The following is a 24170-nucleotide window of genomic DNA, read 5'->3' on the forward strand; positions in this document are numbered from 1 at the left end:
TGAGAGGCCATCAAATCTATTTCTGGAAGTCCCCACATTTGAACAATCTGAAGAAATACCTCTGGGTGAAGAGACCATTCGCCCGGATGTAACGTTTGGCGAGTGAGATAATCCGCTTCCCAATTGTCTATACCTGGGATATGAACCGCAGAAACTAGACAGGAGCTGGATTCCGCCCATACCAGAATTCGAGATACTTCTTTCATAGCCAGAGGACTGTGAGTCCCTCCTTGATGATTGATGTATGCCACAGTTGTGACATTGTCTGTCTGAAAACAAATGAACGATTCTCTCTTTAGAAGAGGCCAAGACTGAAGAGCTCTGAAAATTGCACGGAGTTCCAAAATATTGATCGGTAATCTCACCTCCTGAGATTCCCAAACCCCTTGTGCTGTCAGAGACCCCCACACAGCTCCCCAACCTGTAAGACTTGCATCTGTTGAAATTACAGTCCAGGTCGGAAGAACAAAAGAAGCCCCCTGAACTAAACGATGGTGATCTGTTCACCACGACAGAGAGTGTCGTACAATCGGTTTTAAAGATATTAATTGAGATATCTTTATGTAACACTGAATCTATCTGGAAACCTAAAAAGGTTACCTGTGTCTGAGGAATCAATGAACTTTTTGGTAAATTGATCCTCCAACCATGATGTTGAAGAAACAATACAAGTCGATTCGTATGAGATTCTGCTAAATGTGAAGACTGAGCAAGTACCAAGATATCGTCCAAATAAGGAAATACCACAATACCCTGTTCTCTGATTACAGACAGAAGGGCACCGAGAACCTTCGTAAAAATTCTTGGAGCTGTAATTACTCCAGCCAACTCTAGATCTGAAACACATTTCAGAAATACTTGAGCCTTCGCTGGGTTTACTGGGACACGGGAAAGAAAAAATCTCTTTGCAGGAGGCCTTATCTTGAAGCCAATTCTGTACCCTTCTGAAACAATGTTCGGAATCCAAAGATTGTGAACGGAATTGATCCAAATTTCTTTGAAAAAACGTAAACTGCCCCCTACCAGCTGAGCTGGAATGAGGGCCGCACCTTCATGTGGACTTAGGAGCTGGTTTTGATTTTCTAAAAGGCTTGGATTTATTCCAGACTGGAGATGGTTTCCAAACTGATACCGCTCCTGATGATGAAGGATCAGGTTTTTGTTCCTTGTTGTGACAAAAGGAACGAAAAACGATTATTAGACCTAAATTTACCTTTAGATTTTTTATCCTGTGGTAAAAAAGTTCCTTTCCCTCCAGTAACAGTTGAGATAATAGAATCCAACTGAGAACCAAACAATTTATTACCCTGGAAAGAAAGGGAAAAGCAGAGTAGACTTAGAAGACATATCAGCATTCCAAGTTTTAAGCCATAAAGCTCTTCTAGCTAAAATAGCTAGAGACATATACCTGACATCAACTCTAATGATATCAAAGATGGCATCACAAATAAAATTATTAGCATGTTGAAGAAGAATAATAATGCTATGAGAATTATGATCTGTTACTTGTTGCGCTAAAGCTTCTAACCAAAAAATTGAAGCTGCAGCAACATCCGCTAAAGATATAGCAGGTCTAAGAAGATTACCTGAACACAAGTAAGCTTTTCTTAGAAAGGATTCAATTTTCCTATCTAAAGGATCCTTAAAGGAAGTACCATCTGCCGTAGGAATAGTAGTACGCTTAGCAAGAGTAGAGACAGCCCCATCAACCTTAGGGATTTTGTCCCAAAACTCTAATCTGTCAGATGGCACAGGATATAATTGCTTAAAACGTTTAGAAGGAGTAAATGAATTACCCAAATTATTCCATTCCCTGGAAATTACTTCAGAAATAGCACTAGGGACAGGAAAAACTACAGGAGATTTAAAAACCTTATCTAAACGTTTAGATTTAGTATCAAGAGGACCAGAATCCTCAATTTCTAATGCAATTAGGACTTCTTTAAGTAAAGAACGAATAAATTCCATTTTAAATAAATAAAACCAGAAGAACCATTATCAGAATCAGAATGATGATGTTCATTTAAAAATTCATCTGAAAAATGAGAAGTTTTAAAAGACTTTTTACGTTTACTAGTAGGAGGAATAACAGACATAGCCTTCTTAATGGATTTAGAAACAAAATCTCTTATGTTATCAGGAACACTCTGAGTATTAGATGTTGACGGAACAGCAACAGGTAATGTAACAGTACGAAAGGAAATATTATCTGCATTAACAAGTTTGTCATGACAAACAGTACAAACAACAGCTGGAGGAACAGATACCATAAGTTTACAGCAGATACACTTAGCTTTGGTAGCTCCAGCCCCAGGCAGCGATTTTCCAGAAGTATCTTCTGACTCAGTTTCAACGTGGGACATCTTGCAATATGTAATAGAAAAAACAACATATAAAGCAAAATTGATCAAATTCCTTAAATGACAGTTTCAGGAATGGGAAAAAATGCCAGTGAACAAGCTTCTAGCAACCAGAAGCAATAAATAATGAGACTTAAATAATGTGGAGACAATAGTGACGCCCATATTTTTTTAGCGCCAAAAATGACGCCCACATTATTTGGAGCCTAAATGCTTTTGGCGCCAAAAATGATGCCACATCCGGAACGCCGACACTTTTGGCGCAAAAGAACGTAAAAAATGACGCAACTTCCGGCGACACGTATGACGCCGGAAACAGAAAAAAAAATTTGCGCCAAAAAAGTCCGCGCCAAGAATGACGCAATAAAATGAAGCATTTTCAGCCCCCGCGAGCCTAACAGCCCACAGGGAAAAAGTCAAATTTTAAGGTAAGAAAATTATCCCAAATATGAAACTGACTGTCTGAAATAAGGAATGTTGAACATCCTGAGTCAAGGCAAATAAATGTTTGAATACATATATTTAGAACTTTATATAAAAGTGCCCAACCATAGCTTAGAGTGTCACAGAAAATAAGACTTACTTACCCCAGGACACTCATCTACATGTTGTAGAAAGCCAAACCAGTACTGAAACGAGAATCAGTAGAGGTAATGGTATATAAATAAGAGTATATCGTCTATCTGAAAAGGGAGGTAAGAGATGAATCTCTACGACTGATAACAGAGAACCTATGAAATAGACCCCGTAGAAGGAGATCATTGAATTCAAATAGGCAATACTCTCCTCACATCCCTCTGACATTCACTGCACGCTGAGAGGAAAACCGGGCTCCAACCTGCTGCGGAGCGCATATCAACGTAGAATCTAGCACAAACTTACTTCACCACCTCCATAGAAGGCAAAGTTTGTAAAACTGATTTGTGGGTGTGGTGAGGGGTGTATTTATAGGCATTTTGAGGTTTGGGAAACTTTGCCCCTCCTGGTAGGAATGTATATCCCATACGTCACTAGCTCATGGACTCTTGCTAATTACATGAAAGAAATATTATTTTGCTTCTTTCACTGCAAAATATATTATTTTTATTTTTTTATATAGAACAAAGATTATGATACGTCCCTTTCACGCCTATGCAACATTCCCAGAATTCATCCCTTCCTTACTCGAAAAATTACTAATTAATTCCCTCATTTTGTCACGCATTGATTATTGCAACCTACTTCTAAATGACCTTCCAAAACACTGTCTCTCCTCCCTCCAATCTATTATGAATGCTTCTGCTAGACTCATCCACCAAAGTCGCCGATCTACATCAGCTGCTCTACACTGGCTCCCCATAGACTCCTGAATAAAATTTAAAGTATTAACCCTAACTTACAAAGCACTCAACAGTCTAACTCCCAACTATATTTCGTCTCTCATCGTGAAATATTCCCCATCCTGTCCTCTTCGATCAACCTCTGACCTACGTCTCTCTACTCCTGTTATCTCTACGTCCCATTCTGTCTCCAAGACTTATCACGTGCTGCTCCTGTCCTCTGGAACTCTCTACCCCACTCCATAAGGCCTTGTGTAGCTTCAGACTCTCCTTGAAAACCCACCTATTCGGAGAGGCTTACCATCTCTCCTCCATCTCTCATCCTAACCAAACTAATACATAAACTGCCTGACTCACTGCTGCAACTACAACCGATGTGACAAGCTACTTCCAACCTTATGTCTCTGCACCCTAAACCTATAGACTATGAGCTCTCCGGAGCAGGGCCCTCTTCCTCCTGTACTAGATTTGTTTAGTTGTGTTATATTTTGTATTTTATCACAAATCCTTGTCATTGTATACCCCTATCGTACCCAGAGCTATGGAATTTGGTGGCGCTATACAAATAAATGATAATAAAAATGAATAGGAAAAAAAACACATCTTGCCTGTCCATATTCCTACACGATATGTGGTCTTAATACTTCTCATATGGAAGGAGGAACTGGTTATAAATATTAGGTGCAAGGAAAAGAGTCTACTTTCCTGTGGCTTTTTCATGTTTCTCATTTCTTGCCATAAACAGGGAAACACCATAAGTTAGCTTTTATTGCAATCTAGAGGAGCATATGGCCAATCATTTAAACATAGATATTCTTTTCTCCTACATTAGGGGTAATTTAACATTCTGTGTATCACGTGGTTTATGTGAAAATTGCAGTTTTTAAACCTATTAGACAACCTATTTAGAGTAATAAACATTAAATCCATATAACCATGTGATATCTCATTGTAAAGAGGAATAGCTCTACTTTTAAAAGAGGGGTCACATGACCCTTTAGAAATCATGTGATCTATGTCAGCGTGTCTTTCTCAGAAAATAAATGCATACACTCATTGGAACAACACATTTACAAAAACAAATAAAGGGAGCAAGCAAACGATGCCATCTTTTATAAAACATTTTTCTTTTTTTTAAATCTATGAACGCTTGAAGAGACATAATTCTTATAAATTAGATCTAGCCCTCTTTTAAATCATGAGTCATGTGACTGGGAATCGCATGGTTAATAAAAACGGTACTTTTAAAAAAAAAAAAATGTACACGCTTACCCGCAAGGCTGCAATATCAATTGGAAAGCCATGGACTATCAACACCATGTCCCTAAACAGAAATAACAAACATCTGAAATTAAAGAGATACTAAACCCAATTTTTTTCTTTTATGATTCAGATAGGGCAGCAATTTTAAACAACTTTCTAATTTACTCCTATTATCATTTTTTCTTTGTTTTCTTTGTATCTTTATTTGAAAAAGCAGGAATGTAAGCTTACAAGCCAGCCCATTTTTAGGTTCAGAACCCTGGATAACGTTTGCTGATTGGTGACTGGATCTGCAGCAGTTTCTGCTTGTGACCAGCAGTGATCTGCAGGTCCTGAGTTGTACTTCTACTATGTGTTAAATTTTAAACAACTTTCCAATTTACTTTTATCATCAAATTTACTTTGTTCTTTTGGTATTCTTTGTTAAAACTTAAACCTAGGTAAGTTCATAAACTGATTGCTAAGCTGTTGAAGGCCTTGTCTTATCTCAGTGCATTTTGATAATTTTTCAGTTACACAGTGCTAGTTCGTGTGTGCCATATATATAGCATTGTGCTAATTCCCGTGGAGTTATTTATGAGTCAGCAATGATTGTTTAAAATACAAGTCTGTCAAAAGCACTGAGATAAGGGGGCAGTCTGCAGAGGCTTAGATACCAGGTAATCACAGAGGTAAAAAGTGTATTAATATAACTGTGTTGGTTATGTAAAACTGGGGAATGGGTAATAAAGGGATTATCTATCTTTTTAATCAATAAAACATTTCAAGCAGACTGTCCCTTTAGCAGACATCCTATTATGATGCATCCCTAGCATATCAACTAATATTTATTACCAGGGTCCTCTTCCGCTGGTTTTCCAGGCTCCTCCCTTGTGTTTTCCCCCATTGTGCTGCTGAATACGTCTCTCTGGGTTCACTGTGAAGCCAATGTAGATGCGTCCTTTGAATTTTGGGTTGGTACAATACAAAAGGTAGACACCATAAAACCCCTCTACCTCCACCACCATCTTGGGTCAAATAGAGGCCACTTAGACGTCAGAGAAAATCATAAAACGTTTCTATAAGGGGAAAATAAAGCCATATCTATCAATGTCACTGATACATATTTGTATAAATGTTTATAATAAAAAAGCTGAATATAGAATGCACACAATGCATAGTCATGGTTTTCTATTCTAGTTAGACATTCTACAACAGAGATACCCTGTGGTTCATCAACCCCTAAAGAAGATACTGATTATTCAGGCTTCACTGTTACTGCACAAGAGGCTCTGTGTAAAAAGCACAATCTAGAGCAAAATTGTTACACAATTCGACAGATTATAAAAAGTAGCAAAAGTGTTTGAAATATATATCCACAGTGGCGTCACTAGGGTTGGTGTCACCCAGTGCGGTAAGTTATGGTGTCACCCCCCCCAGAAAGCAGACACACACAAAAACACAGGCACACACATACAAACACTCAGACACACTTAAAAACATACTCAGATGCACACACAAACACTCGGAAACACACACAATAAACACTCACACACAAAAACACTCACACACACACACACACAAGCACTCAGACACACACTTACAAAATATGTAAACTGCACTGCATTAATTATAAAGCGCATGCCTAGAGCTGCTCCCTGGCTCAGCAGAGCATCAAATGAAAGATAAACAGAGCACTCTAAAAATAAATCACTAAAGAAAATGTTTAGGCGCAAACTATGAAAATTCTGCTCTCTGACTCTGTTCCAAGCCTGTCAGTGCACAGCCCCGGGCCGCGTGCCTACCGCTACTTATGGCCAATCACCTCTGCACTCTGCCCACCCCCAGACCCCCGCCCGCCCTCCTACCTGTTCAGTGTGCACTTAGTGTACCGTAACCGTAATGGTCTGGTGGGCATCATACGTGGCTCCTTCACTTTAAAGACAGTGGTCAGGTGCCAGGCATCTCCTCATGATTTGCCAGTTCCCGTTTAGAGAGACAGCACAGCAGTGAGTGACTCCACATGTCACTGAGCAGTGAGCACAGATAGGCAGGCAGGTTTAGGCTAGCAGCGCAACTTTGCAAGCCCCACGGCATGCCCACAACATTCATAGCGAAATTGGGCAGGGGAGAAGCAAAGTACAAACAAGCAAAAGCAGCCGGGAAAACTATTTGTTGAAATTGCAGCACTGGCTCAAGGGGCAAAAAAATTGTGTGTCTACAACTTCCCCAGTCCCACTAATGTTCACAAATGCCAGCCCCTCTAATAAAATAATCTATGCATCTCAACATTGTATTTCTTTGAATTTCAATAAAATTTAAAAAACTTTTTGGTGTCACCCCCTGGAGGGTGTCACCCGGGTGCGGCCCGCCCCCCGCCCCCTAGTGACGCCACTGTATATCCATCTAAAAATGACATAACAGTAAAACTCTGTTTAGAATTACGTTATAATTTTTTATGGTATTTTTAAAAATGTATAAGTGCACTACTTGGTTTTCTATTCTATGTAATATGTTTGGACAATACATCTAAAAAATTACATTTTCTAAACAAACTTTTATTTACAAATGAGGTTCTGAATTATTATTTTTGGCTATAAAATATCATTCCATTGTACATAATGATATGGTGATTGTTGCTGTAAACAGTATTTAATTTTGTTACCAATGGGGGCACATTGCAATATTTTGTAAAATAGCGCTGCAAATACTGTTACAAACATTGTTGCAGATATTATAATAAGCATTTTACATCAGGTTATAAAATACAAACTGTTTTCACCAATTTATCAGTGTTGCTGCTGGGTCTGTAAAAACAACAGGGTTTATTACCCCTAGAATAACAGACAATTGCAGTATTCAGTAGTGAATTGAACCTGCATATCAGTTAGTGCAGTAAATATATATTGTTTAGCATAAAAAACAATTACTCAGATTTTACCACAAACGTTTATATAAGCGATAAAGAGGAAAATATATTTATAAAGGTGTTTTGCTTTAGTTCAAAATGCTCTATATTTATATAATGTTACTCACCTCCCAGAATCCTTTGTAAAACTCATCTCACTTCCTGGTTACCGAACAAGGTTTCAATGTTCCCTAGTAACAGGGCTGACTGTAGCAAAACATGACTATTATTTGTACAAAAAATGCAGAGCACAGATGCATGGAATAGGTTTCTTGTGATCCTTAATTAAATTATTTGAATTAATGCATACCTATTTGCAAAAAAAAACACATACATCTATTATATTTGTATTGTCAGGCAAATGTTGGACACCAATAACTAGGTCAATAGGGTCCTTATTATTTAGCTCACTTTGATTGGAGAAATTTGTATTTTTCTTCTCTACGATTGGGTAATAGAGCTGTCTATCATTTACGCTTTCCTCTCCTATGGGGAGAGGCGTGGTCTGTCGATTATTTGGCCTATCAACAAGCAGAATGGACCACGCATTGCGGTACACTCTGCGCATGCGTGTTGTAAAGTGCTGGGACCATGGCTGAGGACGGAGCTATTAGTGCGGAGAGTCTGAAAGAAAAACTAACGCGGGAGCTGCAGGCCGAGCACGTGGTGAGGGCAATGTGCAGCGTAGCACCGTTGTTTAGATATGGGCTAATGATGTTGTTGGTTGGTTCAAGGGTGGGCAATGCCATAGCTGATGCATGGGTACAATGGTGGGTATATGATGTTGGGCAGTGCTACATAATACGTTTTTTTTTTAGTATGGGCAACAGCAGGTGAGTGTGTATGTGGAACAATGCGAGAGAGATCATGGGTAAGTGTCACGTGTGAGGTTGGGTAGTATATGCTTATGGGTATTGCCAGATGGGTATATAAGATGGTTATTATATGATTGTGGGCATTGTCACTCAGGTGGGGGAACATGTAAGGGTGTATTTAGGTGGGTGGTCTCAGTACCAGCCATGCAGACATCCCAAAACTCATTTCAGGGAGGTGCCCCCCACTATTCTACCTCACTGCATGCCAACCTTTGTATAGTACCTCACTGTAGCACCTCTGTATAGTACCTCACTATAGTACCTCACTGTACCACCTCACTATAGTACCTCACTGCATGCCAACCTCACTATAGTACCTCACTGCATGCCAACCTCTGTATAGTACCTCACTGTAGCACCTCTGTATAGTACCTCACTGTAGCACCTCTGTATAGTACCTCACTGTAGCACCTCTGTATAGTATCTCACTGTACCACCTCACTATAGTACCTCACTGTACCACATCACTATAGTACCTCACTGCATGCCAACCTCACTATAGTACCTCACTGTACCACCTCACTATAGTACCTCACTGCATGCCAACCTCACTATAGTACCTCACTGCATGCCAACCTCACTATAGTACCTCACTGCATGCCAACCTCTGTATAGTACCTCACTGTAGCACCTCTGTATAGTACCTCACTGTAGCACCTCTGTATAGTATCTCACTGTAGCACCTCACTGTACCACCTCACTATAGTACCTCACTGTACCACCTCACTATAGTACCTCACTGCATGCCAACCTCACTATAGTACCTCACTGCATGCCAACCTCTGTATAGTACCTCACTATAGTACCTCACTGCATGCCAACCTCACTATAGTACCTCACTGCATGCCAACCTCACTATAGTACCTCACTGTAGCACCTCTGTATAGTACCTCACTGTAGCACCTCTGTATAGTACCTCACTGCATGCCAACCTCACTATAGTACCTCACTGCATGCCAACCTCACTATAGTACCTCACTGCATGCCAATCTCACTATAGTACCTCACTGTAGCACCTCTGTATAGTACCTCACTGCATGCCAACCTCACTATAGTACCTCACTGCATGCCAACCTCACTATAGTACCTCACTGCATGCCAACCTCACTATAGTACCTCACTGTAGCACCTCTGTATAGTACCTCACTGTAGCAGCTCTGTATAGTACCTCCCAGCCCCCCCCTCCCACCCACCCCAATTCAAAATTCCTCAGTGCTCTGATTATGAAATAGTTGAAAATGTTATCACATTATATAGTATGGGAGCCTGCACAATATAGAGGTATGGGAGTCTGTACATCTCACCTATATATTTCAGGTCTGCTTCTGCTGTCTCGCTAGGGTTGCCACCTGCCCCGGTTTCACCGGGACAGTCCAGGTCTGGGATTGTATGTCCCGGATCTACAGTCAAATGCCCCGGGCTAAGAGCTCCCCTGGGGCGGGGAACAGCACGGTGAGCGCAGATAAAAAACAAATTAGCTGGCCAGGGGAGCTCTTAGCCCGGCAGGAGGAGAGACGGAGCAGCCTGCAGCTGCCTGGAGTATAGCATACAGTATGTGGGAGGGAGCAAGAGGAGGGTCACTTAGAAGTCCATTAGTCGCTGTGCTGAGCCTGGGCTGCGCCTGCGCAGCTGTGATGCTTAGATTGGCGCCATTAGCACTGTAGAAGTGCTCAGAACCGGTGGACCTTGGGAGCAACAGCTGCAGAGTGCAGAGAACTTGAAGACGATAGACTAGACAGTCAAACAGCAGAGGTTCAGAGGTGCGTGCAGCCGGTGACCGGTCCCATAACTAATAGCACAGAGGACCTCTGTGATAATTGATGATGTTTGATTGCAAGTCTAAGTCTTGTAGATCTGGCTAACTTGTGAAATACAATAAATATGTCCCATATATTTATGACAAAAATATCAAACATACACTTCTTAGAAGGCGTTTTGCATTTTCTGTTGGGTCAGCTGGAGCCTGGGACAGGGTGTGTTACTCACACTTGACACCATTATTTAAAAATTACATCACCCATAAATTAAACAATTTTTATTTTCTGCAGTAATTAAACAACTAATATAAAAAAAAAAAATATATATATATATATATATATATATAAAATATTAATTTATATATATTAGTTGTTTAATTACTGCAGAAAATAATATTTTTCACCACGCACACTTAAAAACTGTCCAGGATTTTTTTGGGCAAAAGGTGGCAACCCTATGTCTCGCACTGCACTAGAGTAGAGATCAGGAAGGGGGGGGGGGAGTCTCTAGAGAGGAAAGCAGTAACTATTTACATTGAGCTATAACGGAACAGTGACACCTAGAGGTAGAAATGAAAAGTGCAGGCACAAATTTGATTTTCTCTGGCACTGCTATTTCCGGGACATTGTGTTTAATTTGTAGGTGTCAGGGAGCAGCTTTTTCAATGCGGGAGACTCCCGGACCTTCCGGGAGAGTTGGGATGTCTGAGCAATGTGCGGGCAGGCTTTAATGACTAAGTGTTAAAGGGACTGTATACACCCATTTTCATATAACTGTATGTAATAAACGCTACTATAAAGAAGAATATGTACAGATACTGATCCAAACATCCAGTATAAAACCTTTTAAAAATGTACTTGGAAGCTCCTCATTTAGCAGTGTTGATGAGGTTATGCTGGGACACCCAGTGAAAGGGGATGAGAAACCAGGAACAGCAGACACCCCCTCCCCTGCATATGAAGAGACCCTTTACAGAAACTGGAGTAAGCAGGAATTTGCAGACATCAGTATGCATCTGATACTTTGGGGCTTGGTTAGGAGTATGAAAATCGGCACAATGTAAAAATAAGCAAAACTATACATTGTTGCAAAAACTCCCCCAGATGGGCAATAAAAATGGATCATCTAAAACAATTATGCAAAAAAGTGTACAATGTCCCCTTAAAGTACTTATTTTCAAACCTCCCCAACAGGCCAGGTTTTCAGGGTTACCTTGTGTGAGAGCAGGTAAAATAACCATGTTTACGAATCAGCTGATTGTATCACCTGTTCTCCAGTTCAGATATCCTCAAAAGCTTGCCTGTTAGGGAGGTCTGAGGACAGGTTTGAAAACCAGTGCTTTAAAGTGATGGCCATCCACTTCAAAACTCATATTTCTTTCATGTAATTAGCAAGAGTCCATGAGCTAGTGACGTATGGGATATACATTCCTACCAGGAGGGGCAAAGTTTCCCAAACCTCAAAATGCCTATAAATACACCCCTCACCACACCCACAATTCAGTTTTACAAACTTTGCCTCCTATGGAGGTGGTGAAGTAAGTTTGTGCTAGATTCTACGTTGATATGCGCTCCGCAGCAAGTTGGAGCCCGGTTTTCCTCTCAGCGTGCAGTGAATGTCAGAGGGATGTGAGGAGAGTATTGCCTATTTGAATGCAGTGATCTCCTTCTACGGGGTCTATTTCATAGGTTCTCTGTTATCGGTCGTAGAGATTCATCTCTTACCTCCCTTTTCAGATCGACGATATACTCTTATATTTACCATTACCTCTACTGATTCTCGTTTCAGTACTGGTTTGGCTTTCTACAAACATGTAGATGAGTGTCCTGGGGTAAGTAAGTCTTATTTTCTGTGACACTCTAAGCTATGGTTGGGCACTTTGTTTATAAAGTTCTAAATATATGTATTCAAACATTTATTTGCCTTGACTCAGAATGTTCAACATTCCTTATTTTCAGACAGTCAGTTTCATATTTGGGATAATGCGTTTGAATCAATCATTTTTTCTTACCTTAAAAATTTGACTTTTTTTCCCTGTGGGCTGTTAGGCTCGCGGGGGCTGAAAATGCTTCATTTTATTGCGTCATTCTTGGCGCTGACTTTTTTGGCGCAAAAAATCTTTTCTGTTTCCGGCGTCATACGTGTCGCCGGAAGTTGCGTCCTTTTGCGCCAAAAATGTCGGCGTTCCGGATGTAGGCGCCAAACAATGTGGGCGTATTATTTGGCGCCAAGAAATATGGGCGTCGCTTTTGTCTCCACATTATTTAAGTCTCATTTTTTCTTTGCTTCTGGTTACTAGAAGCTTGTTTATTGGCATTTTTTCCCATTCCTGAAACTGTCATTTAAGGAATTTGATCAATTTTGCTTTATATGTTATTTTTTCTCTTACATATTGCAAGATGTCTCACGTTGCATCTGAGTCAGAAGATACTTCAGGAAAATCGCTGTCTAGTGCTGGAACTACCAAAGCTAAGTGTATCTGCTGTAAACTTTTGGTAGCTATTCCTCCGGCTGTTGTTTGTATTAATTGTCATGACAAACTTGTTAAAGCAGATAATATTTCCTTTAGTAATGTACCATTGCCTGTTGCAGTTCCCTCAACATCTAAGGTGCAGAATGTTCCTGATAACATAAGAGATTTTGTTTCTGAATCCATCAAGAAGGCTATGTCTGTTATTTCTCCTTCTAGTAAACATAAAAAATCTTTTAAAACTTCTCTCCCTACAGATGAATTTTTTAAATGAACATCATCATTCTGATGACTCTTCTGGTTCAGAGGATTCTGTCTCAGAGATTGATGCTGATAAATCTTCATATTTATTTAAAATGGAATTTATTCGTTCTTTACTTAAAGAAGTACTAATTGCTTTAGAAATAGAGGATTCTGGTCCTCTTGATACTAATTCTAAACGTTTAGATAAGGTGTTTAAATCTCCTGTGGTTATTCCAGAAGTTTTTCCTGTTCCTAATGCTATTTCTGAAGTAATTTCCAGAGAATGGGATAAATTGGGTAATTCATTTACTCCTTCTAAACGTTTTAAGCAATTATATCCTGTGCCGTCTGACAGATTAGAATTTTGGGACAAAATCCCTAAAGTTGATGGGGCTATTTCTACCCTTGCTAAACGTACTACTATTCCTACGTCAGATGGTACTTCGTTTTAAAGATCCTTTAGATAGGAAAATTGAATCCTTTCTAAGAAAAGCTTATCTGTGTTCAGGTAATCTTCTTAGACCTGCTATATCTTTGGCTGATGTTGCTGCAGCTTCAACTTTTTGGTTGGAGACTTTAGCACAACAAGTAACAGATCATGATTCTCATAATATTATTATTCTTCTTCAGCATGCTAATAATTTTATCTGTGATGCCATTTTTGATATTATCAGAGTTGATGTCAGGTTTATGTCTCTAGCTATTTTAGCTAGAAGAGCTTTATGGCTTAAAACTTGGAATGCTGATATGGCTTCTAAATCAACTCTACTTTCCATTTCTTTCCAGGGTAACAAATTATTTGGTTCTCAGTTGGATTCCATTATCTCAACTGTTACTGGTGGGAAAGGAACTTTTTTACCACAGGATAAAAAATCTAAGGGTAAAAACAGGGCTAATAATCGTTTTCGTTTCAACAAAGAACAAAAGCCTGATCCTTCATCCTCAGGAGCAGTTTCAGTTTGGAAACCATCTCCAGTCTGGAATAAATCCAAGCCTTCTAGAAAGGCAAAGCCTGCTTCTAAGTCCACATGAAGGTGCGGCCCTCATTCCAGCTCAGCTGGTAGGGGGCAGGTTACGTTTTTTCAAAGAAATTTGGATCAATTCTGTTCACAATCTTTGGATTCAGAACATTGTTTCAGAAGGGTACAGAATTGGTTTCAAGATGAGACCTCCTGCAAAGAGATTTTCTTTCCCGTGTCCCAGTAAATCCAGTGAAAGCTCAAGCATTTCTGAATTGTGTTTCAGATCTAGAGTTGGCTGGAGTAATTATGTCAGTTCCAGTTCTGGAACAGGGGATGGGGTTTTATTCAAATCTCTTCATTGTACCAAAGAAGGAGAATTCCTTCAGACCAGTTCTGGATCTAAAAATATTGAATCGTTATGTAAGGATACCAACGTTCAAAATGGTAACTGTATAGGACTATCTTGCCTTTTGTTCAGCAAGGGCATTATATGTCCACAATAGATTTACAGGATGCTTATCTGCATATTCCGATTCATCCAGATCATTATCAGTTCCTGAGATTCTCTTTTCTGGACAAGCATTACCAGTTTGTGGCTCTGCCGTTTGGCCTAGCTACAGCTCCAAGAATTTTTACAAAGGTTCTCGGTGCCCTTCTGTCTGTAATCAGAGAACAGGGTATTGTGGTATTTCCTTATTTGGACGATATCTTGGTACTTGCTCAGTCTTTACATTTAGCAGAATCTCATCGACTTGTGTTGTTTCTTCAAGATCATGGTTGGAGGATCAATTTACCAAAAAGTTCATTGATTCCTCAGACAAGGGTAACTTTTCTGGGTTTCCAGATAGATTCAGTGTCCATGACTCTGTCTTTAACAGACAAGAGACGTCTAAAATTTATTTCAGCTTGTCGAAACCTTGTCACAATCATTCCCTTCGGTAGCCTTATGCATGGAAATTCTAGGTCTTATGACTGCTGCATCGGACGCGATCCCCTTTGCTCGTTTTCACATGCGACCTCTTCAGCTCTGTATGCTGAATCAATGGTGCAGGGATTACACAAAGATATCTCAATTAATATCTTTAAAACCGATTGTACGACACTCTCTAACGTGGTGGACAGATCACCATCGTTTAATTCAGGGGGCTTCTTTTGTGCTTCCGACCTGGACTGTAATTTCAACAGATGCAAGTCTCACAGGTTGGGGAGCTGTGTGGGGATCTCTGACGGCACAAGGAGTTTTGGAATCTCAGGAGGTGAGATTACCGATCAATATTTTGGAACTCCGTGCAATTTTCAGAGCTCTTCAGTCTTGGCCTCTTCTGAAGAGAGAATCGTTCATTTGTTTTCAGACAGACAATGTCACAACTGTGGCATACATCAATCATCAAGGAGGGACTCACAGTCCTCTGGCTATGAAAGAAGTATCTCGAATTCTGGTTTGGGCGGAATCCAGCTCCTGTCTAATCTCTGCGGTTCATATCCCAGGTATAGACAATTGGGAAGCGGATTATCTCAGTCGCCAAACGTTGCATCCGGGCGAATGGTCTCTTCACCCAGAGGTATTTCTTCAGATTGTTCAACTATGGGAGCTTCCAGAAATAGATCTGATGGCGTCTCATCTAAACAAGAAAGTTCCCAGGTATCTGTCCAGATCCCGGGATCCTCAGGCGGAAGCAGTGGATGCATTATCACTTCCTTGGAAGTATCATCCTGCTTATATCTTTCCACCTCTAGTTCTTCTTCCAAGAGTAATCTCCAAGATTCTGAAGGAATGCTCGTTTGTTCTGCTGGTAGCTCCGGCATGGCCTCACAGGTTTTGGTATGCGGATCTTGTCCGGATGGCCTCTTGCCATCCGTGGACTCTTCCGCTACGACCAGACCTTCTGTCGCAAGGTCCTTTTTTCCATCAGGATCTCAAATCCTTAAATTTAAAGGTATGGAGATTGAACGCTTGATTCTTAGTCAAAGAGGTTTCTCTGACTCTGTGATTAATACTATGTTACAGGCTCGTAAATCTGTATCCAGAGATATATATTATAGAGTCTGGAAGACTTATATTTCTTGGTGTCTTTCTCATCATTTTTCTTGGCATTCTTTTAGAATTCCAAGAATTTTACAGTTTCTTCAGGATGGTTTGGATAAAGGTTTGTCTGCAAGTTCCTTGAAAGGACAAATCTCTGCTCTTTCTGTTCTTTTTCACAGAAAGATTGCTAATCTTCCTGATATTCATTGTTTTGTACAAGCTTTGGTTCGTATAAAACCTGTCATTAAGTCAATTTCTCCTCCTTGGAGTTTGAATTTGGTTCTAGGGGCTCTTCAAGCTCCTCCGTTTGAACCTATGCATTCATTGGACATTAAATTACTTTCTTGGAAAGTTTTGTTCCTTTTGGCAATCTCTTCTGCCAGAAGAGTTTCTGAATTATCTGCTCTCTCTTGTGAGTCTCCTTTTCTGATTTTTCATCAGGATAAGGCAGTGTTGCGAACTTCTTTTGAATTTTTACCTAAAGTTGTGAATTCCAACAACATTAGTAGAGAAATTGTGGTTCCTTCATTATGTCCTAATCCTAAGAATTCTAAGGAGAAATTGTTACATTCTTTGGATGTTGTTAGAGCTTTGAAATATTATGTTGAAGCTACTAAGTCTTTCCGAAAGACTTCTAGTTTATTTGTTATCTTTTCCGGTTCTAGAAAAGGCCAGAAAGCTTCTGCCATTTCTTTGGCATTTTGGTTGAAATCTTTGATTCATCTTGCCTATGTTGAGTCGGGTAAAACTCCGCCTCAAAGGATTACAGCTCATTCTACTAGGTCAGTTTCTACTTCCTGGGCGTTTAGGAATGAAGCTTCGATTGATCAGATTTGCAAAGCAGCAACTTGGTCCTCTTTGCATACTTTTACTAAATTCTACCATTTTGATGTATTTTCTTCTTCTGAAGCAGTTTTTGGTAGAAAAGTACTTCAGGCAGCGGTTTCAGTTTGAATCTTCTGCTTATGTTTTTCATTAAACTTTATTTTGGGTGTGGATTATTTTCAGCAGGAATTGGCTGTCTTTATTTTATCCCTCCCTCTCTAGTGACTCTCGCGTGGAAAGATCCACATCTTGGGTAATCATTATCCCATACGTCACTAGCTCATGGACTCTTGCTAATTACATGAAAGAAAACATAATTTATGTAAGAACTTACCTGATAAATTCATTTCTTTCATATTAGCAAGAGTCCATGAGGCCCACCCTTTTTTTGTGGTGGTTATGATTTTTGTATAAAGCACAATTTTTCCAATTCCTTATTTTATATGCTTTCGCACTTTTTTATCACCCCACTTCTTGGCTATTCGTTAAACTGAATTGTGGGTGTGGTGAGGGGTGTATTTGTAGGCATTTTGAGGTTTGGGAAACTTTGCCCCTCCTGGTAGGAATGTATATCCCATACGTCACTAGCTCATGGACTCTTGCTAATATGAAAGAAATGAATTTATCAGGTAAGTTCTTACATAAATTATGTTTTTTTGTGATCTTACGATTTAAACTGTTCTCCAGAGTGCCGATTGGGCGACTGAAGCACAGGGTATAGGTGAAAAAGTTACAGCTCATCTTTATTAGAAGTCATCATTTAAAGTCCCTGTAGAATATCACTTAGCTTTCTGGACCTGATTTTAAAACGTAAAGTTTACCGTCACTTTATTACTGATAACGTGAGGCTACTGCAGGCATTAATATTGGGCGAGGTGTGCAATACCAGCTCTAGGTTGGCACTGCCAGCTTTGGGGAGAGGGCCAAGTCACAGGAGGTGTTGGGTGGATACACTCAGTTAAAGGGACATTAAACACTAAATACATGCTAGATAGAATGATGCATTCAAAGAAAAGATTAGTCCATGACTAACCTGTAGATGTATTTTTTAAAGTTTCATTAGTTGTTTAAAAAGTGACAAAATAAGTGTAAAGTTTTAGTGTCTATAAAACACTGGGAGCTGCCATGTTGTAACTTGTGTTACCTTCTCTGCTGTGGCCAATTAGGGACAGTTATACATAGGTCATTAGTGTGCAGCCAATGGTTGTGCTGGATCTAACAGTGTTCTGCACTTCCATTTCTAACAGGAACTGAAAAGCTCACAATTTCAGAATGGAATTACAGGCAAAGAGGACGAAATAAATAATGAAAGTATATTGCAGAGTTGTTTTATATATATACAATTTATCATTTTATATTACCATCTCAAAGTGTTTAATGTCCCTTTAAAGCCCATCTGTCACTGATCATAGTACACAATTAATGAACATCTTACTGATGATTATGACAATGGAACAAATCACATTATTGCAGTTGTGTCAGGGATTAAAGGAATCTGTAAATGTCCGGAATTATAGTGATGGATACATGGAAACCGTATCCGGTTTCAACTTGTGATATCGGCCACGTTATTGTATCCTCGTGTCCCTGATCAATAGCTCTTTGGGTCATGGACTCCATGTAACTGTAATATTTTAAATCGTAAATCCTGAATTTCCCTAAGCCAGACTGTTCGCTTTCTCACTAACTTCAGCCATAATTATTTTGTTCAGTGTCTAGATATTGGATTATCTGCTGTCCTCAAAACAAGCATGACCACATGCAGATTATACTTGCTCATAACACCTCACATGCTTCATATGTTTGATGCATTTACATTCCAGACACTATCAATGGTTGTATTACAGTCACCTAATTCTTCCTTGTAACTAATATTTGCTGCAGTGCCCTACAGTTTCCTGCTAATTCTTCTGTTGAACACTTGGTAACTTCTGGGCAGTCAGGGGCCACATTTGTCTTGTTTCTAACTCAGCCACTTGTTGCTGTCATGTTTTCTACACACACATACCTTTTATATAACACAAAACAGCCGCACCAAGCTAAAACTTCGGTTTATCAAGCCCTGAATAAAATGATCCCTCTTTTACACGCTCACTTTTTTGTACTATACTATTTATCAACTTTTACACTGACATCCCTATTTTCCTGGACTTGTGTCCACTTTAAAGGGATACTACACTAGATTTTTCTTTGCATAAATGTTTTGTAAATGATCCATTCTATAGCCCATCTGGGAGTGTGTTTTTTTTTTTTTTTTTTAATAACATTGTGCTGGTTTTTATTCTCCTAACCAAGCCCCAATGTATCAGATGTATACTGAAGTCTACAGATTCCCATTTGTGTAATAGGTCTTTTCATATGCAGGGGGAGTATAACAAAAAATAGAACGAATAGGAGCGCCAACAAGGCTAAAGTTTGTGTACAGGCAATTATAATAAAACTATAAATATACTGCTGATTTAAACAAAATCAATTTATAACATTTATTTCAAGATACAATGTGAAACAAAAACAGTGAGCGATTCTCCAATGGAGTGAAAGAATATCCCCAGCTGGGGAAAAAAAATAAAAATATATATAAAAAAAAAAGAGGGAGGGAAAAAAATGTCACTCCATTGGAGAAAGTCTCACTGTTTTATTGTTTCACATTATGGGCTCTATTTAACAAGCTCCGAATGGAGCTTGTGGGCCCCTGTTTCTGGCGAGTCTTCAGACTCACCCGAAACAGCAGTTATGAAGCAGCGGTCAGAAAGACCACTGCTCAGTAACCTGTCCGCCTGCTCTGAGCAGGCGGACACACATCGCCACAATACAACCTGATCGAGTATGATTGGGTTGATTGACACCTCCCTGCTGGCAGCCTATTGGCTGCGAGTCTGCAGGGGGCGGCGTTGCATCAGCAGCTCTTGTGAGCTGCTGGTGCAATGCTGAATACGGCGAGCGTATTGCTCGCCGTATTCAGCGAGGTCTGGCGGACCTGATCCGCAGTGTCAGATCAGGTCCGCCAGACCTTGATAAATAGGCCCCTATATCTTGAAATAAATGTTATTGATTTTGTTTAAATCAGCAGTATATTTATAGTTTTATTATAATTGCCTGTATACAAACTTTAGCCTTGTTGGCGCTCCTATTCTTTCCATTTTTTGTTATTTCTCCAGTGAGTTTGTTTTATTTGGCGCTGTTCACTATATCTCATTCATCATATGCAGGGGAGGGTCATCTCTTCCTGCTTTCTTAGCCCCTTTCAGTGGTTGTCCCAGCCTAACCTCATCATCAGTGCTAAACTGGAAGCTTCTAAGTACGTTTTTAAAAGGTTTTATACTGGATGTTTAGATCAGTATCTGCGCCTATTCTTCTTTATAGTAGTGTTTGTTACATGCAGTTGCATGACAATTTGTGTATACTGCCCCTTTAAAGGGACGTTAAACAGTTTGAGACTGTAATATAAATTGTTTAATTACGTGTAGGAAAACATTGCAATATAGTTTATTTTTGTCCCCTGTTCCTGTAATTAAATTATGACAATTGTTTTTTCTCAATTCCACTGAGGTTCTATAAAGTAAATCGTGCCACCATGTTAAAGTGATTGTAAATCTTAGCGTTTTTTAAATGCTACCCTGTATCTAAGAAATAAATGAAATGGACCTTCATTCATGATTCTTAAAGGGATAGGAAAGTCAAAATTAAACGTGCATGAGTCAGAATATGTAATTTTAAGACACTTTTAAATTCACTTCTATTTTCAAATGTGCTTTGTTCTCTTGGTATCCCATGTTAAAAAATGAATACGCACAAATCATACACTAGTGGGAGCTGCTGCTAATTGGTGCCTGCACACATTTGTCTCTTGTGATTGGCTAAATAGATATTTTCAGCTTCCTGTCAGTAGTGCAATGCTGTCCCTTCAGCAATGGATAACAAGAGAATGAAGAAAATTTAATAGAATTAAATTGGAAAGTTGTTTAAAATTGTATGTTCTATCTGAATCATAAAAGAAAATGTTGGGGTTTACTATCCCTTTAAGTGAATATGCAATAAAACATACCTTTCTTTTGTTGATCTTTTTTACTAAAATAACTCCCTCTGGCCGCCCACCACAATTTTTTAAAAAAAAATTTTTTTTTTCATGAGGTGACATTTCCACCTCTTAGCCAATAGCTGTGCTAGCCATACCCCAGTTCATTTTCCAAAGAAAATGTATAATTTATTTTTTCTCAATCTTTCTACTCGTACACTTCAGATCACCATATTGTTGCACATAACCTGCAAGAGCCATAGCTCTCTGCTCACAGGATTTGTCCCGCCCTGTACTTTTACATATTCAGTATACAAGTCTGAGTGTTGCACCTGTAACTGTTTAATACCATTACACATAATCATCTGTTGATTTGACCCTGATGCTCTGCATATTATTAGGAAGTGACTGACCTCTATGCTTTCTGTCCCCAGGTGGTAGAGGACACATCCCTGAATCACTGCTCTACCAGTTTTAAGGTGCTGGTGGTGTCTCCGCTGTTTGAAGGGAAAGCCCTCTTGCAAAGGCACAGGTGAGGGTTGTGTAACGTGTGTGGTTCCAGCAGGTAAACACATATATAGTGACTGATCACTGTGTAAATATTATTATTATTATTATCGGTTATTTATAACACCAACAGATTCCGTAGCACTGTTCTGCAGAAATTATCTATAACCCCAGACATCTTTTACCCCCCCCCAAGCATTATACAAATTACTAGACTTGTACAGCAGCGAAAAATGTGTTTCGGGTGTAACATTCAGAACAAATAGTTGGAAAATGTAGCTTTTCCAAATATTTGTCTGTTTCACTGTTCGGTATTTGTTTCATTTAAAAATAAAACAAATGCTAAATATTCAGTAACATTTACATTAGTGTTTTTTTTTTTTTTTTTAACAAATGTAAAAGTTCACCTGTAGATATACTTCTGTAGTGCGTTGGGGAGCTGCGCTAATCCTGATCCTTTATCACAGAGCCGCACTAATAGGAGGCTTTAGCATGGCGGATCCCAAAGCTTGCGCTAAAGGACCTTCTTTTTTTAATACAGGCTGCGGGATATGCCGTACTAAGCCTCCTATTAGTGTGAAGAATTGTTGAGATTAGCACAGCTTTCCAGTGCGCTTAGGGTAAGTATTTTACCTTAAAGGGACAGTATACACCAACTTTCATTTAACTACATGTAGTAGACACTACTTTAAAGAATAATATGCACAGATACTGATATAAAAAATCAGTGTAAAACCTTTTTAAAACTTATTTAGAAGCTCCCAGTTTAGCACTGTTAAAAAGATTAGCAGGAACACCCAGTGAAAGTGGTTCTATATATAAAAAGAAAAAAGCCAGACCCCCCCCACCCTTTCCTCTGCATATGAAAAGACTCTCTACACAAACAGGAGCAAGCTGGAGTAAATATACGTCAGTGTTCTCCTAAAACTTTGGGGCTTGTTTAGGAGTTTGAAAATCAGCGCAATGATATTTAAAAATAAGCAAAACTATATACTTAAAAAAAAAAAAAAGGAAAAAAAAGCTGTATAGGCTAAATAAGTGGATCATCTACAAAACATTTATGCAAAGAAACATTTAGTGTATAATGTCCCTTTCTCCAACATAGGTGTGTCCGGTCCACGGCGTCATCCTTACTTGTGGGATATTCTCTTCCCCAACAGGAAATGGCAAAGAGCCCAGCAAAGCTGGTCACATGATCCCTCCTAGGCTCCGCCTACCCCAGTCATTCTCTTTGCCGTTGTACAGGCAACATCTCCACGGAGATGGCTTAGAGTTTTTTAGTGTTTAACTGTAGTTTTTCATTATTCAATCAAGAGTTTGTTATTTTCAAATAGTGCTGGTACGTACTATTTACTCAGAAACAGAAAAGAGATGAAGAATTCTGTTTGTATGAGGAAAATGATTTTAGCAACCGTAACTAAAATCCATGGCTGTTCCACACAGGACTGTTGAGAGCATTAACTTCAGTTGGGGGAACAGTTTGCAGTCCTTTGCTGCTTGAGGTATGACACATTCTAACAAGACGATGTAATGCTGGAAGCTGTCATTTTCCCTATGGGATCCGGTAAGCCATGTTTATTACGATTGTAAATAAGGGCTTCACAAGGGCTTATTTAGACTGTAGACATTTTTTGGGCTAAATCGATTGATATTAACACTTATTTAGCCTTGAGGAATCATTTATTCTGGGTATTTTGATATAATAATATCGGCAGGCACTGTTTTAGACACCTTATTCTTTAGGGGCTTTCCCAAAGCATAGGCAGAGTCTCATTTTCGCGCCGGTGTTGCGCACTTGTTTTTGAGAGGCATGGCATGCAGTCGCATGTGAGAGGAGCTCTGATACTTATAAAAGACTTCTGAAGGCATCATTTGGTATCGTATTCCCCTTGGGTTTGGTTGGGTCTCAGCAAAGCAGATACCAGGGACTGTAAAGGGGTTAAAGCTTAAAACGGCTCCGGTTCCGTTATTTTAAGGGTTAAAGCTTCCAAAATTGGTGTGCAATATTTTCAAGGCTTTGAGACACTGTGGTGAAAGTTTGGTGAATTTTGAACAATTCCTTCATGTTTTTTCGCAATTGCAGTAATAAAGTGTGTTCAGTTTAAAATTTAAAGTGACAGTAACGGTTTTATTTCAAAACGTTTTTTGTACTTTCTTATCAAGTTTATGCCTGTTTAACATGTCTGAACTACCAGATAGACTGTGTTCTGAATGTGGGGAAGCCAGAATTCCTATTCATTTAAATAAATGTGATTTATGTGATAATGACAATGATGCCCAAGATGATTCCTCAAGTGAGGGGAGTAAGCATGGTACTGCATCATTCCCTCCTTCGTCTACACGAGTCTTGCCCACTCAGGAGGCCCCTAGTACATCTAGCGCGCCAATACTCCTTACTATGCAACAATTAACGGCTGTAATGGATAATTCTGTCAAAAACATTTTAGCCAAAATGAACCCTTGTCAGCGTAAGCGTGGATGCTCTGTTTTAGTTACTGAAGAGCATGACGACGCTGATATTAATATCTCTGAAGGGCCCCTAACCCAATCTGAGGGAGCCAGGGAGGTTTTGTCTGAGGGAGAAATTACTGATTTAGGGAACATTTCTCAGCAGGCTGAATCTGATGTGATTACTTTTAAATTTAAATTGGAACATCTCC

At 39.4% G+C, this 24170-nt stretch overlaps 2 protein-coding genes across 2 annotated transcripts in view; one reads left to right on the forward strand and one right to left on the reverse strand.

Annotated features, from left to right (window-relative positions):
* Positions 1-21473, reverse strand: part of SLX1A (SLX1 homolog A, structure-specific endonuclease subunit) — a 39224-nt gene extending 17751 nt beyond the window's left edge. Inside the window, exons 1-4 of the mRNA XM_053694673.1 lie at positions 21417-21473; positions 7958-8036; positions 5777-6000; positions 4952-5003 (exon numbers count right to left, since the gene is read on the reverse strand). Of these exons, the coding sequence (XP_053550648.1) occupies positions 4952-5003; positions 5777-5949 (225 nt within the window). The 5' untranslated portion in view covers positions 5950-6000; positions 7958-8036; positions 21417-21473. The remainder of the gene's footprint in view (positions 1-4951; positions 5004-5776; positions 6001-7957; positions 8037-21416) is intronic.
* Positions 8372-24170, forward strand: part of BOLA2B (bolA family member 2B) — a 31216-nt gene continuing 15417 nt past the window's right edge. Inside the window, exons 1-2 of the mRNA XM_053694674.1 lie at positions 8372-8495; positions 21438-21535. Of these exons, the coding sequence (XP_053550649.1) occupies positions 8421-8495; positions 21438-21535 (173 nt within the window). The 5' untranslated portion in view covers positions 8372-8420. The remainder of the gene's footprint in view (positions 8496-21437; positions 21536-24170) is intronic.

Source organism: Bombina bombina, chromosome 11 (genome assembly GCF_027579735.1).
Source record: "Bombina bombina isolate aBomBom1 chromosome 11, aBomBom1.pri, whole genome shotgun sequence".
NCBI classification, from domain to species: Eukaryota; Metazoa; Chordata; class Amphibia; order Anura; family Bombinatoridae; genus Bombina; species Bombina bombina.